This window comes from Triplophysa rosa, linkage group LG20 (genome assembly GCF_024868665.1).
Source record: "Triplophysa rosa linkage group LG20, Trosa_1v2, whole genome shotgun sequence".
NCBI classification, from domain to species: Eukaryota; Metazoa; Chordata; class Actinopteri; order Cypriniformes; family Nemacheilidae; genus Triplophysa; species Triplophysa rosa.
This window is the reverse complement of record NC_079909.1, coordinates 21,093-38,494: the sequence shown is the minus strand read 5'-3', so window position 1 is coordinate 38,494 and position 17,402 is coordinate 21,093. Positions and strand designations below refer to the sequence as shown.

Here is a 17,402-nt window from a genome sequence, read left to right as displayed (position 1 = left end):
GTCAGTTATTGTGTTAAAGATGTGTTTTCTGTCGGTCACCTGCATGCTGAAGATGTTCCATTGTTTTTTCAGATTAAGTACATTCTTAACATGGACACAAACTGGTTATTGTGTGGAAAGCTTTTAATTCCTGAATCTTTTTGTCGTCATTATTATTCATATTCTGTGAAATATCAGAATGAATGGACTGTCCTATCACCAGGTGAAGAGGTGGATTACCAGCCACTAGATGCTTACAATGTTGATGACAAGTTATTTATTAGCACTAGGTATTCATGCTGAACAAGAACTGCCATATGCTTTAAACCTCAATGTGCAGTACATACTACAGCCTGTAAAAAGTTAAACAATTATTATATTTGTCTAATATGATTTCTAATGAGTCTACAGTTTAAATGGTTCTGTTTTAAAGGACTGCATTATATTTCAGATTATGTGTGTTGAGTAATGTCTGATGAGTTTTTATGTGTAATGAGCAATTGATTGTCTTTTGACCTACCTGTTATGAGATGTAATAATTTCAAATATTTTCGTTGTAAAAAGTTTGTAAATAAAATTGCATATCTGTAAGCCAATTTCTTTATTTTTTGGGGAGGCTTCAAAGTATCAAAACTACCCTGCCTTGAAGAGCCTTTTATACAATAAGGTACAATTTTGTGCTTTCGTTGCAGTATGCAGAATTGGTCCCTGGGGTACAAAATTGTTCCTTAAATGGTACAAAGTTATAAGGTACAATTTTGTATCTCTAATTAAAGGTACAAAATGGTACCCTGAACCAGTGACAGCCACTTGTACCCTAAAAGGTACAGTTTTGTACCTTCTTTTCTGACAGTGTTGCGTCGTGCGTGTGCGTGCATGCGTGGTGTGTGTGTGTACATTTACTGTGTGATGTTTTGCATGCAGTCTAAAGTTTTGTGTGTCAAGTTTACAGAAGAAGCCACAGTTTGAGGAAATCTTTGCTTAACTTTTATTTTGATTGACATTCATTTGACTAATGTCCACAATGTGTTTTCAGTATTCACTGTTCAACTTTGGTAACAGAGACTGATGCATATGCAAATATGAAAAATGACATCTGAAGTCTTTCTAAAAAGAACATTTTGTTCATATAATGGAAGGATCTCCAAGCCGTCCTGCAGACTGAAGCTCTAACACTGTTTGTGTTCATCGAGCATCACTGAACACCTTGACTAGCTGCTTCAGATGTGTTGGAACTAAACATCTTCAGAATGATCACTCATCATGTGTGTTTGGACATGTGTATGTATACACTGTAACAAAACATTTTACAATCCTTAACTGTATGTTTCATGGCAGTCTTATGTTTTAAAGAAAGTTGTGTGAACACAATGACTGATATTATTCATTCTTCACTCATTCTTGCATGGTTATCTAACCTGTTCATACAGGAGTTGTACGTGCTTGGCACAGATACTGTACACACATACCACTACATGTGCCCTCATGCCCAAGTCCTACCCTTTACAACAAACATCTGCACATTTACCAATAACTCAAGGTTTGTGGGTGTTTTTTGTGTGTGTGCAGTTGTATTTAAAGCAGCAGACAAGTCTCTCTCTGTCAGACTGATCCAGACGTCCATCAGATCCACTGCTGTCATCCACACTTCTCCACGTGAGTACAATTTTACACACACGCACGCACGCACGCACGCACACACACACACACACACACATTTGTTCAAATCAAAGCTATTACAATTCTTGTTAGGACCACATACATGACAGATGGAACATGTTTGGGGGAATAAACACACACAAATATTACTCATACCGTGTTTATAACAACAGAGCATGAATCACATGTTCACTTGATGTGCTTGTTGTCAATTTTGTTGATAATTATTCAAGAACGGTTTGCAGATGTGGGTAAAGTGTCATGAAGAAATGAAATTCATTCCAATAACCATAATATTAACATTTATGCCAGCGTTGATGAAAAGAAAATTGAACCAATACTAAAGAAAGTCAAGAGTCCAACTAAAGCAATCACTGATCACCCTAATGGTGACTTAAAACATAATGAAAGCACTATAATGAACTAGAGTTAAATCTCAATAAGATCTCACACAGATGACAGAAATAAAGTGAGAGTGGTGTTTGTAATAAGTGAAGGTGTTAATGATGTTTGTGTTGAATTCTCCTCTGGTGAGATCTTGACAGATTTATTGTGTTTACTTGATGTTCATTTAAGACTGTGTGACTTCAGTGAGTTAATAAATCATTTTAATGGCGCATCTTCAAACAGTCATTGCAGTAGTTTACTGTAAAACGCCTACAGTAACTAGCTGGCGACAGTGTTGACAATATATTACTGTAAAAAATGCCTGTGATGTTAGCAGTGAAATTCTGCAGTTTTCACAGAAAAACCTGTTGACAGAAAACGACCGTAAAAATATGGAGAAATACTATAAAATTCTCTGGGAAATGAACAGTGAAATTCCATAGTTTTTACAAGGAGTTTTTTTTTCAAGTCCACAAACACTATTAGCACCTTCACTTACAGACACCACAGTCACTTTATTTCTGTTGTATGTCTACAAAAGTTCTTATTGAGAATTAACACAAGTTTACATGTTGATGGTTTTTGTTGAGTCACCATTATGGTGATGAGTGTTTGCTTTAGTTGGGATCTTGACCCTTTTCTACTCATGTTAAGATTTTTACTGGTTTTTATAACTATGTGTTGAAACTGGAAACGGTGGAAAAAAAGTTAAGCAAAATTTATTTAATGTCATTTTTTGTTGAGAGTGTCATTGCCAGTTTTAGAGTTTAAGCACTGATATAAGTGCTTTAGCCATTCTCATTTATGTTACTGTATGAAATTAAACTATATTCTTGAGGTCTTTAACAACACACCGTGCACTTACAAAATGGACTAGCAGACATCAAGAATAAACCTGTTCGTCTCACCAATGGTGACAACCAAAAAAACCTCTTTAGATAAACGCAATGCATTCTGGGTACCATCAAAGTACAAAACTCATCCATGACTCCCAACATGCATTGCGGCAGTAAGCTTTTCATTTGTTGGTCACCACTGTTGANGATTCAAAATTAAATGCAGACATTTGAACTTTATGTGGATCTCCAATGTAAGCGCATTCAGACTGTTGTAACATAAACCCAACAAGTCTCTAATCAAACATCAGCAAACATGTCTGAAATCAGACAAAGGAATCGCATAACTTTATATTATGATTTTATATTAATTGCTACAAAAACTGAGCCTGACTAAAGCAAACACTGATCACAATAACGGTGACTTTAAACAACAATAAAACATCAAGTCATGTGTGTTATGCTGCAGTCCCTGTGAAGCAAAAGTGGTGATCGTCTTCAGTATTTTGACATATTTCCATGATGAAGAGCGGGTGTGGCTCATGTTTTCCGCTGTGAATTGATTGGACGAATAAAAACAGGATGTTCCCGTATTTTTACGGCAGTTTACTGGCAACCACATCTCACAATCTCACGTGTGGGCAGGACTTTATTGGTACAAAAAGAATTCCATACATATGACATTATGCGTAGTTAACTTAGGCATTGTAAGCTCCATATATGGATATATCAGGGTGGGGATACATGTCTTCCTCTGTCAGGGATTTATAAAGAGAATTATGCACAGGTTCTGGCATACGCATGGTTATATACATCTGAAAACTATTGAGCATGGGCACACTTTAAGGATGAAATGTATGTGATGGGAAGTAGTGAATAGCGTACAATCCCTTTAAGTGGGCGGGGGTAGTTAATGGCTTGGGGATTTTTAGGCACGCGTCAGTTGTTCTCCCCTGGGTTGATGCTTGGAAGAGCTGTAAGAGACTACTCCTTAAGAACGTAAGGGAACGTCGGATTTGCATATCTTTAAGACATCCCAGATGGCAACCAAACCAGCAAATCATTGCGGCCCAAATCCGGACCACACCTTACTCCTCATACCACCTCATCTGGCCCACATATGGCATGGAATGATGGCACTTGGGTGGACCGCTCCTGTTTGCCAAACAGGAGCGGACCACCCAAGTGCCATCATTGCACGCGGTATGTGGGCCAGATGAGGTGGTGTGGGGAGTAAGGTGTGGGCCGGATTTGGGCCGCAAAAATTTGCTTGTCTCACCAATGGTGACAACCAAAAAAACCTCTTTAGATAAACGCAATGCATTCTGGGTACCATCAAAGTACAAAACTCATCCATGACTCCCAACATGCATTGCGGCAGTAAGCTTTTCATTTGTTGGTCACCACTGTTGATATTCAAAATTAAATGCAGACATTTGAACTTTATGTGGATCTCCAATGTAAGCTCATTCAGACTGTTGTAACATAAACCCAACAAGTCTCTAATCAAACATCAGCAAAAATGTCTGAAATCAGACAAAGGAATCGCATAACTTTATATTATGATTTTATATTAATTGCTACAAAAACTGAGCCTGACTAAAGCAAACACTGATCACAATAACGGTGACTTTAAACAACAATAAAACATCAAGTCATGTGTGTTATGCTGCAGTCCCTGTGAAGCAAAAGTGGTGATCGTCTTCAGTATTTTGACATATTTCCATGATGAAGAGTGGTTGTGGCTCATGTTTTTCCGCTGTGAATTGATTGGACGAATAAAAACAGGATGTTCCCGTATTTTTACGGTAGTTTACTGGCAACCACATCTCACATTCTCACGTGTGGGCTGGACTTTATTGGTACAAAAAGAATTCCATACATATGACATTATGCGTAGTTAACTTTGGCATTGTAAGCTCCATATATGGATATATCAGGGTGGGGATACATGTCTTCCTCTGTCAGGGATTTATAAAGAGAATTATGCACAGGTTCTGGCATACGCATGGTTATATACATCTGAAAACTATTGAGCATGGGCACACTTTAAGGATGAAATGTATGTGATGGGAAGTAGTGAATAGCGTACAATCCCTTTAAGTGGGCGGGGGTAGTTAATGGCTTGGGGATTTTTAGGCACGCGTCAGTTGTTCTCCCCTGGGTTGATGCTTGGAAGAGCTGTAAGAGACTACTCCTTAAGAACGTAAGGGAACGTCGGATTTGCATATCTTTAAGACATCCCAGATGGCAACCAAACCAGCAAATCATTGCGGCCCAAATCCGGACCACACCTTACTCCTCATACCACCTCATCTGGCCCACATATGGCATGGAATGATGGCACTTGGGTGGACCGCTCCTGTTTGCCAAACAGGAGCGGACCACCCAAGTGCCATCATTGCACGCGGTATGTGGGCCAGATGAGGTGGTGTGGGGAGTAAGGTGTGGGCCGGATTTGGGCCGCAAAAATTTGCTATGTGGGAATAATGAGCTTTTTTGGTCTTATTAATTATATAAACAATTTGCATTTTAAGGTTTATTTTCGTCTTGTCTTTATTTGCTTATTTTTTCTGTAAAGATCTGGCAACCCGGTCACTTTAGCGAAGGGCTCTCGAGAGCAGCTAGCCCTGTGTCATATGTGCAAAAGTAAGGACTTCTTTCACTGTTATTTTTATTTAGAGCGACCAAGTATAACGGCTATTATGTGTAGTTCGTTTTTATTTTATTTCACTTAAAATGTTGTGTTATTATCTTGATATTTTATTAATGTGAGAAGAATGAAGAAATGTTTTATTTGTATATTTTTCTTTAATTATTTTTCTATAAGTACATTGCGTGTCGCGGTCGCGTCTGTGACGTCATGTGTGCGTCAGTGCCGTCGATCTTCCTCATGTCCAGCAAAGACACATGGGGCCCAGATGGGTTTGATGTGGGCTGTCTTCTGGGTCTCAGCTGGTTTTGTCCGCGGGTTCCATGTAGGCCCCACATGGCTTAGCCCAGATGAAATCAACACTGCTTAGTGTGCATACTACAGGCTGCTAAATGTGACACTAAATGTTGAAGTTAATGAAGTGATAACAACAGAAGTGGAAAGTCCAGGAGCCAAAGAGTGAAAGTCCTGCCATATTTTTTTCATAATCATGGGTTTTGCTTAGTCAACCCTGTGACACTACAGTGTTCAAGCGTAGTGTTTCTCTAATAGTTACAGTGAATGAATTTTAAATCAATGTAACGCATATAAAAATTTGAACTCTATCACTTTCTAGACATACAGCATATGAAGCTCAACAGTGGTGACAATCAACAAAATGCTTCATGCTGCAATGCATGATAAACTCCCATCATGCAATGCAGTATGACTAATTATTGTCACCACTGTTGAGGTTCATATGATAAATGTTCATGTCTAAAAGCCTAATCAGGATGTTTTATCTCAATATTGAAGCGTTACTGTGGCATTGATTTAGGAGTTTTATTTTTAATATCCAAATGTAGTTAATAAACCCAGAGATTTAAACCAGAAACATTCATTCATGGAAAGCATAAACTATTCTGCTCCTTTAAGATTTGATTAAGTATTGCACAAATGTTTGCTGTGAAACAATATTATAATTGCTTAGAGGCAAATCTCTTTGATTTACTGAAAGGCTCAAGAGCCCAACTAAAGCAAACACTGAGCACAATTATGGTGGCGTTGTTGTTGTTTTCTTTCTCCCAGCTGATGTCATGCAAGGCTGTGGCTGAAGTCAGTTGTAGTTCTTGTGTTTCTCTTTTCTTCAGTGATGTTGATTGTTAACAGCAGGTGTTCACCACTAATGCTCAATCATCATTTCATTACTCACTTAATTATCTCATTCACTTTAACTCTTTGAGGACTTGGGATGTGACTTGAGACTTGCTTGTGACTTGAAAGGAATGACTTGGTTCCTCCTCTGGTGAAATCAGCTGCTCATGGGTGTTCATGGGTGAAACAAAAATATGGCAGGACTTTTAAACTTTGACCCCTGGACTTCCCGCCTCTGGATAACAAGCAGAATCACCGATGAACACAGAAACAACAAGAACAGAAAGACAAAAAACACAACAACTACAACTGACATAAAAATAAAACACAACAACTACAACTGCCACAACTCCATTAACATCTTTACTTATTTATATTTTTGAGAAGAGTTTTTTCTGTTCATGTTTGACTGAAAATAACTGGTTTGATGTCACCATTATGATGATCAGTGTTTGTTTTAGTTGGGCACTTTGACTCTTTAGATTTTTTTAAAGTTAGCTTTAAACTTATCGTTGTAATTTAAGTGTCAAGAGCTCAACCAAAGCAAACACTGATCACCATGATGATGGTGCTTTTGTTATATGGGAAATTTAAGTTGGATCAACTCAATTATATTTAATTACATGAGTCTATTTGTTATGAATTTGATCTAAAGTGTATTTAATAAAAGGAAGTTGGTCCCACTTAATTAAATTTCATTGAATGAGCCTGTTTTTTATGAGTAGAAGCCACACATATTTATTGGATGAAAATCCTGCACTCGAATAAATTGAGTTCGTCCAATGAGTTATTTTTTGAAGTGTGGGAGCAGGCAGAGTAGAGACATAACCACTGCTAACTGCATGTTTTCTATCACTTCAGATAAATCTTCTGAAATCGTCTTTGGCTCTTTATTTTATTCACCCACACAGAGAAATAAAAGAAACACAATGCAGAGGGTTAATCGGGATGAGCAAAGAGCAGCCCGGTTACACAAGCAACAAACATGCAACATATTGTGCAGTGCCCGGTTGTGGAAGAACACAGTCACTGATTTAGCACGGGAACATTTTTAGTAAAAGACAAAAATACATTGTATGGGTCAAAATTATTGATTTTTCTTTTATGCCCAAAATCTTTAGGATATTAAGTAAAGATCATGTTCCATGAAAATATTTTGTAAATTTCCTACCAGAAATATATAAAAACTTTATTTTTGTGAGTGGATGGTCTGCCACAGCACCTCTGATTAACAACTTCAAAGGCAATTTTCTCAATATTTAGATTTTTTTGACTTTCAGATTCCTGAGTTTTAAACGGTTGTATCTCAGTCAGATATTGTCCTATTCTAACAACTCATATATCAATATAAAGCTTATTTATTCAGCTTTCAGATTAAGTAAAAATCTCAATTTCGAAAAATTGACCCATAAAACTGTTTGTTGTTGTCCAGGGTCACATAGGAATGCGTGGTTGAAGTTTATTTTTAAAGACGTTCCAGCTCACGTGCGGGAAACATTGAACGTTTGTTCGATTCATTTCACCGTTGCAAGCACACTTGGCAATAAAGCTCTTCTGATTCTGATTCATGTGTATTGCGCTGCCCACGGGGAAGCTTATACAGCGACAGTATTTACCATACTAGTAACAGACAGTTGCGCTTATCAACCACATGGGGGAACCTGTGAGCAAATGTTCTATAGTGTTGCTTTAAAGCAGGGGTCCCCAGGTTCAGTCCTGGAGAGCTGGTGTCCTGCAGATTTTAGCTCCAACCCTAATCAAACACCTGAACAAGCTCATCAATGTCTTCAAAATCACTAGAAACCCTGACAGCAAGCAACCATTGAATCAATGTTCAAATGTGCCGATTTGTCAATGTTAATGGCGTTGAATCAATATCACTTTTGCACCCGCAATTAATGTTGAAAACATGTTGACATTTCATCAAACCACCGTTATTGTGATCAGTGTTTGTTTAGTTGAGCTCTTGACTCTTGTGTTTTCGTTAAAGAGTAACATTAGATTATGGAAATTACAGAACCAGAACGTTATGGGAACCAGAAACTAACGTTCTATTATCGTAAAGAAAACTTTCCTGAAGAACCAAAAACGAAGCTTAGAAAATAACGTTCTGTGAACCAAAAAATAACGTTTGAGGAACGTACTGGGAAGCGAAAATTGTTAGCTGGGCCTTATGTCTGTGTTTAGCTAATGCATATAACGCTAACATTAACATGTACCGTTATTTCTGGGGTATTAGAATTTGTTTATCTAGCTATGAACTCGGCTGATTTAAGTGTTCAATGTATTATCGTCTATCTATTATCTTCTATCGTCTTCGGATGTTTCTTCGGCAGATTCAGGCTCAAACTGGTACTGTGAAATCCCCGCCATCTCTATCTATACACTGTATATAATATCCAACCACCTGTTAACCGAAATCCAGCAATGATTGTAGGCGTTCCATTTGCGACACATGATGAATGCTGTAACAAGTTCAAGGAATGGGAAGAAGGAGGCGGTCACCAGCGAATCTTCAACAACTTTTAATAAAAAATAAACAAACCACAAAACAAAAGTAAAATGCCGGCAGCTCCCTCACAGCCGACTGCCAGCCACACAAACATAACATAACATGTAACGTAACATATAACATATAACATAACATAACATAACATAACATCCAGGCCTGCTCCTCTCTCGTCGTACACTCCTGTCGCTCGTCCTTTTATGCTTCCGATCTCCTCCGTTAGAGATGCGAGACCGGTGCAACACACAGCTGACACTCATTATCACTAGGGGTGGGTGGATCGATCCTTGAAGTATCGATACTTCCAATACTGAGGTTGTATCGAAAAGGATCGATCCTAACATAAAAATATCGATACTTTTTAGTTTTTACTACTGATTTTATTTATTTACTAATGTAGCTAATAATTCTATAATGAAGAAAAACTATTTCCCATAAACCTAGTTTTGCACACGTTGCTCCTCCCTGCCCTGCTGTGTCTTGTAGTCCGCTATCACGTGACTCAGCAGCGCCAAGCGCAAGCAAGCAGACGCTGCTGCAGCCGGCAAAAAGAAGAGGAGCATCGTGTGGTTTTATCACCTCGGTTTTATCACCACCATCCCTGTTCTCACCATCTGGAACATCCTGATACAGGCATAGCCACTTGAACTCATAATGCTTGGTGACATTTCTACCATAGGCATATGCATGGAGACAACTGTGGGACACACATAAAAAGGACATAGCATAATATATTGTGTGAACCAGGACACAGGCAAAACTTAGAATCTCACAATGGCCACTTTAAGACCAACAGTCTTACAAACAATAGTAAATATAATTCTGTGTCCTTAAAAAGACCAAAATCAAAACAAAAAAGATATGTTAAAATGTGTTAATAAAAAGTATACCTCTAAAAATGTTGCCACTTGCGTATGTTTTTTTTTCGTTTTTCATTTTGCTAGCTGTTATGAATAAAATAAATACATAGGTATACAGGAATAATATCTAAACAAAGAAACAAAATAAACATTGAAATTACTCATCACTTTCCTCTCCATCATCCTCAGACCGTATCTCTATTACGGAGGCATTGGCCACAGCAAATTCCTCATCCTCTATTCCACCAGCATTTTGATCCACCACTCTTTCCTCATTCACAACTCTTTCTACTGGTTCTAGCTTTATGTATTATGTATGAACATAATTTTCCTCATCATCATCAGTATCTAAAGCAGTTTCCCACACTCTACAATAAGTTTGCTTTTCATAATCACTTTCTGGTGTGGTTCAACACAATTTAACAGCAGACATGGAACACATAAGATCACACACAAGAGTCAAGAGCCCAACTCAAGGAAACACTAATCACCATGATGGTGACATTGATGTGGTAAAAGTCGATCTTGAAGTTCAAAAAATCTCTCAGACAAAGGTTCAGGTGTCAAGGAGTTAACTTTATTTGATCAGGCCAAACAAAGTGAGATGTCCCAAGTCATCTCAAAACCAAGTGTTTTCCAGCCTACAGTTATAGTGAAACTTAGGAAAGGAGGTGCTTTCCTAAACCAATCAGGAAATTCCCTTTACCTTTTATTTTTTATTATCCAATCATTCTCGTCTGCCACTATTATTTTCTAGGCAACAAGGTTTGTATCTAATAGTGGAATGTCGACCTTTACTTGGTTTTTAAAAATAAGTTTTCCTGTTGGTACCAGTTGTCAGGCCACAAAGTGAACTGCATGTTCAACCTTCTGAACTTTATCTAGGTCAGGCCTCAAACAGGCCTCAAAGACATCACTGAATTTTGTATTGCTGAAATCTGTTCTATACTTGGTTAAAATGATTAAAATATACTTATATGTTCAAACAACACTCAATAAATGCTTAAGTATACTGATTATATCATTAAATTATTAAATCATCTCCATATATTCACTTGTAACACTCAATCATTGGTCTGATTATTAACACATCTATGGTAATATCATTCCTGTGAATACTTCTTTTAAGTGGGATGTACAACAGAGCCCAAAAGTGCAATGTGCAAATACAACAATCAACAAAAATGATCAGAATTATCAAAAATGATCAGAATTATGCACAATAACATCCAAATGAATCACTTTCAACAACAAAAATATGAAGTAGTGTTAAGGGGTCATATGACACGGCTAAAAGGAATATTATGGTTTGTTTTAGATGTAATGCAATGTGTATACAGGATTTAAGGTTGAAAAACGCTGTATTTTCCACGTACCGTGCATGTTTGTATCTCCTCTTTGCCCCGCCTCTCTGAAATGCGCAGATTTTAAACAAAGCTCATTGCTCTGAAAAGCGAGGTGTGCTGTGATTGGTCAGTTAACCGGTGCATAGTGATTGGTGGAATACTGCAAGCGCGTGACGGAAATGTAACGCCTCTTACCATATTCGGAACATCATGTTCCCAAGCAATTGTACTGACAGACAGGTGATAAAATGTCATCGTAACTTCCTTATATTAATTGGAGCCCGAATCTGATACGGAAAATGAAGATGATCAAGCCGATACATCAACTTTGCCAGCGCAACTTGAGCACGATGTAAAGGATTGATAGCTATAACTGTTTTGTCTTTTATATACGACGTTATAAAGACTAAAAACAAACAACCATATACATCATACAGAGTTTGTGTGAGATAGAAACAAGCTCGCATGACAGCAGGGAATGGTATAAATAATTAATAACGCGAGGCTTTGGCCCTTCTTGATCAACCAGTGTTACGCCACGTCTCGTCGTGACTCAACAAAGACAATAAACCCCAAATAAATACTAAATATAAAAAGACATTATAAACACCACATTTGTTGCCTCTAGTTGGAACATAATTACTGATTATTATGACTTATGTTGTCTGTTTTCACGTTGCGCACGTGTCTGCACAAACTTGAACATTTGGATTGTACTTTACTGGAACAGTGTTGTAAATAAAATGTAATTATTCGTTTTTAGTTGTCTCATCTTTTGGCAGGTCAAACAAAGAGTCTTTCTTTTCGCAACGAAACACACAGCGTCTCCGTGACATGGCTGCGGCGGTGACGATACAATGAGATTTACAAGTACGCCCACCTCACTTGCGTTTAGATTTGGGCGGTCTTAGTAAAATCATGTTACGAAGTGACGTACATTCGCCGGGGTGTGGTTACACGAGGCGTTTCAGGCAGGTCTGGGTTCGCATTCAATTTTAGATAGAATACATCTTTTGTTTCCGACACTTTAATTTGAGCAATTTTATGCGTCTAATACATGCATGGGCAACTTATAACACACCAAAGACACAAAAAAACACGTATTTCCACCATATGACCCCTTTAAAATACAAAACAGTCTTTTATAATCTGTGTATTTGAAATACTGCCCATCTCTGGTAGTAGCAAAAAATTAAGATATCTCATCAGATCTGGTAACTGAATGTCTGTGTTCTTCTGTGTTGCAGGTAAAGAGGCACAATGAGAGACATTATCCCCAAGAACAAAATTAAAGGTGTTGATTTCTGTGGAGATAAGAGCTTCACGTATATAATCCGCTCCGATCTGGGCTGTTATATGAGGACAACTGATTTACATGGAGGTTCAAACCTCACTATATTCAAGCTGCATCCCTCCTGCCAAAATGGAGACCATTATCTTGCTGATAAGGATGGCCACTTTTACATCATTAAGGGTAAATCGTACCGCAGAGTCACAGATCTGTCAACAGACGCTAATGCCGAAGTTAAAGACCTGCATCCCGACTTTCAGGGTGGAGATCACTACTTCTACTACTGTTCCCTTTTTCTCATCATCTTCCAAGCAAAGGGAACTGAAAAAGTAGCTATTGATCTGAATCAACCTGACAACCTCATTAATTCAGAACGCAAGATGCATCTCAAATTCAGTAATGGTCTGTATTACTGGGGTCGTAACAATCTCTTATGTTTCCTGAAGCCGGTCTCAGAGTGGGGAGTGGAATACTACGAAGTCAGCGATCTTTTGAGAGATAATGGTCATGCCTATTCTGTTCACCCTGATGTTGTGAACTTTCTGCCTGGAGGTCTGTCCATAACTCAAGGTCCAGCCTTTGGCCGGTGGGAGAATATTAAAACTATAAATAATGACAGCAATACACCAATGAAATGGCGGAATAAAGTCATTAAGAAGGTGGGATACAACAAGGAGAAGATGAAAGAGATCACACACAACTGGAAGTTTGGAGCATCGGCCACGATGGAATCTGGAGAGATGGCATCATTAATTGCAAAGTTCCAGTTCACCTTTTCAGCAGAATATGGAGGATCAAATGTGAACACTGAGAAGGAAAACTGGGATGAAGCAACTGAAGTGGAAGAGGAACTGACACTGGAGCTGAAGCCAAATGAGAGTGTATATCTGTGGCAGTACAAGCTGGGTCTTGGTGATGAACCGGTGCTGTTCTGTCGTGACTTAAAGATCGACGATGAGCCGAATCCTCCAGCTGAAGTCCCACTGCCACCTGCAAAACCATGAGGACACACAAGAGGTTCTTTACATATCTGAAATTAGGCTGATGCTGTATTGTGTTCTTGTGCTGGGAGTCATTTTCAGATCCAGTAGACACAACACTTTCCATTAGAACGGTTTATAGATGATTGTCCTGTGATTTCAATACAAAATCCTGAAGTCACACATGACTATCAAGAATACTTTTTTTTAGTGTATCAGTGTGTAGAGTTGTGTTCATGTCATCTAACTCAAGTGTTGAACACAGAAATAATGAAAAACAAATTCTGTATCTGTTTAGTTTGTTTTCACTTGTGTAAAACTTTGGTTTGGGGTTTCTCTTGTGTATCATCTAATATTCTGCTCTGAATGATCTGCATCCCTGATAGCATGCATACATCTGTGAGACGTCTATTTGATGTCCGCCTTTGGTTGTTTTCTCATCTGCAAGACGTCTCTGAGACGTGTCATATAAACGTCTAGAAGATGTCTGTAAGATGTTTATGATTTAGAATGGATGTAAAACTACCATTTTTAAGATGTTTATTAGATGTTTTAGCAGACATCTTACAGATGTACATGCCCTGATAGCAAGCAAACATTGAATTAATGTTAAACTATAATTACTTTGTATCAATATCACTTTAGCACCTGCACATTTTTTAAAAGTTGTGGACATTTCAACAAATACCATTATTGTGCTCAGTGTTTGCTTTAGTTGGGCTCTTGACTCTTGCAGTGTGGAGTTAGGTTTTCTTTGGCCATCCATGTGTCTTCTAACACATTTGTTGTGTCAAGTACAGGTAAAATTCAGTTGGAGCAGGTAATAATGATAATGATAATGATGATGATGATGATGATTCATACGTTGTGTTGTGATTACTGTGAAGTTGGTAAAGTAGTTCTGAGTTTCATTAAAGCGTTAATATGGTGTTATACTGCAGTGTGAGTTTACAACAGTGTTTTGACTGTAATATTAGAAATTAACAAAATATATTTAAAAAACTACTGAATCAATGAAACTCAACAATGGTGACAATCAACAAAAGAAAGCTTCATGCAGCATTGCATGCTGGGTAACATCATAGGACAAAACTCATTCATGACTCCCAGCATGCATTGCAGTTGATCTGTTTATCTGAATTAGTTTGATGATTGTCAACATTGTTGAGGTTTGTATGATGTATTGATTGAGGAGTGTTGATGTCTATGTTTGTTATTACGCGATTGTGTTTATTTTGTCACAATACTTTAACACTTTTTAACAAGAATACTCACCTGGATAAAGAAAGATTCAACCTCAATATAATTCATGAAGCATTTCAAACTGCTTGACACTTGTCTTAACATTTTCAATATAGTCTTTTCTTTATCAATACAAAGTGTTTATATTGAACTGCCATCAGAAGCATTGAAAGAGAACTGTCTTAACGAAAGTCAAGAGTCATAACTAAAACAAACACTCATCACAAAAATGGTGGTTTGTTGAAATGTCTTTTTTATACATTAATTGCAGGTGCAAAATTCAATGCAATTAATTATTAACATTGCTTCAATGATTGTTTGCTACGTCTATAAGATGTTTGCTAAAGATCAGGAGATCTGGAAAACGTCTGATAAACATCTTAAAAATGGTAGTTTTACGTCCATTCTAAATCATAAACATCTTACAGACATCTTCTAGAAGTCTATATGACACGTCTCAGAGACGTCTTGCAGATGAGCAAACAACCGAAGGCAGACATCAAAAAGACATCTCACAGATGTACGCATGTTATCAGGGATGATATCATTATGTTCATTATTTGTGTTATGATATAGTTTTCTGTATTTCACTTTGTGTCATTTAATATGTGAAATAAAGTTGTAAACTGAATTTGTTAGATTTTCATTACCATTCTGTTCCTTTACCAAAACATGGCCGTGCATGTATCATAAATCCTAAACTCATCATAAATCCTCATAATCTCAATTTGATTTTTGCTTGACACTTGTCTTAGGTGGCTTTCACACTTGAAGTTTAGTTCGGAACAGGGCACGGTTATAATAGCATGAAAAATCGTTAATGTGAAAGCTGTCAAGCGGACCCGGGTGCGCACCTGCCGAACCCGAGACTAGGCAGGTCAATAGTAATCCACTCAAAATAGTCTGTTTGCTAGCAGCAGAAAGCTGTCTGCATGCAACGTGCATACAGTAAATCCAAATGTCATTTACTGCTGCGCATAAAAGCACCAAATAAATAAAAACACAATATATTGATCCGTGTTCTGTCATGTGCCTTGCACATTTTTGATGACATAAGACGAATGTAAACGCAGCAGGGCTCAACAGAATCAAGTTGAGTCTGAACAAAACCATCGCTGCGGGGGGCGCTGGGAACAAACTGGAGATCTGGAAAACATCTGATAAACAGACGTCTTGCAGATGAAATGAAAAGACCTGCTTATAGCGTCAGATAAAGGTAACATCTCACTCCTTTCCTGCTTGACCTTAGTGCTGCGTTCGATACTGTAGACCAGTGGTCACCAACCCTGTTCCTGGAGATCGACCGTCCTGCAGACTGCAGCTCCAACCCTGCTTCAGCACACCTGTCTGTAATTATCAAGCAAACCTGAACACCTTGATTAGATAGTTCAGGTGTGTTTGATTGGGGTTAAAGCTGAAATCTTCAGGCCGGTCGATCTCCAGGAACAGGGTTGGTGACCACTGGCTTACACAATTATACCGGTATTCGGGGACAGGCACTACAATGGTTAAGATCACACCTGTCAAACTCAATTCCTGGAGGGCCGCAGCTCTGCACAGTTTAGCTCCAACCGTAATCAAACACACCTGATTCATCTAATCAAGGTCTTTAGGATTACTAGAAACCTCTAAACAGGTGTGGGTTGGAATTGGTTGGAGCTAAACTGTGCAGAGCTGCAGCCCTCCAGGAATTGAGTTTGACACCACTGGTTCAGATCTTACTTATCAGACAGATATCAATTTGTCCATTTAAATGGGGAATCATCAAATCTAACTCAAGTAAATTATGGATTACCTCAGGGATCAGTTTTAGGATTCTTGCTATTCTCCATATACATGCTGTCCCTGGGAAACATTATTAGAAAACATGGAATTAGCTTCTACTGTTATGTAGATGATACTCAGCTATATATCTCATCAAGACCAGGGCCCGTATTCATGAAAAATCGTAGCGCAAAGAGTTGCTCCTAGTGACAAGATTCTAAGAAAATTCTTAGAAATCTGGGTTTTTCCCCTTGGAATTACAGAAAAGATCCTAGTAAAGAAAAAAGTAATTCATAAAGCATTAAAGAGCTCTTAAGGTCCAAAGTTTAAGAGTATACAGTAAAATGGCCATGGGGTTAAATCAACACTGCTCAGAGTGTATATGGTCCCACTCCAGAGAGTGTTAAAGTAACAATGACGTAGTGTTGACGATAATGAGGCAATTAAGTGATTAATTAAGAGATGATTAAGCATTAATGATGAACACCTGCTGTTAACAAACACAATCACTGAAGGAATGAGAAACACAAGAACTACAACTGACATCCAATTACAACAGTAGATGAAATCAACTGAAGATAAAAATACATAAATCTCTCAAGATCTTATTAAACAACTCTACAAACAACATTACCATCTGAATTTACTAGCTTTCCTGTAGCTCAGTGAGAGCATTGCGTTAACAACGCAAGGTTGTGGGTTCGATCCCAGGGGATTGCATATACCTATGTATAAATGTATAGGATAATGCAATGTAAGTCG

General features: G+C 38.0%; 1 protein-coding gene across 1 annotated transcript; it reads left to right on the top strand.

Moving 5' to 3' along the window:
* The first annotated feature begins 1,529 nt into the window (after positions 1-1,529).
* LOC130571487 (uncharacterized) lies at positions 1,530-15,507 on the top strand. The gene is made up of 2 exons (XM_057362492.1): positions 1,530-1,635; positions 12,611-15,507. Exon 2 carries the CDS (start codon positions 12,624-12,626, stop codon positions 13,656-13,658), a length of 1,035 nt encoding a protein of 344 aa, XP_057218475.1. The 5' UTR covers positions 1,530-1,635; positions 12,611-12,623; the 3' UTR covers positions 13,659-15,507.
* The last annotated feature ends 1,895 nt before the right edge of the window (positions 15,508-17,402 follow it).

Bases quoted from the DNA above. Each gene is read 5' to 3' on its own strand.
- LOC130571487 (XM_057362492.1), top strand. From the start codon at position 12,624: ATGAGAGACATTATCCCCAAGAACAAAATTAAAGGTGTTGATTTCTGT.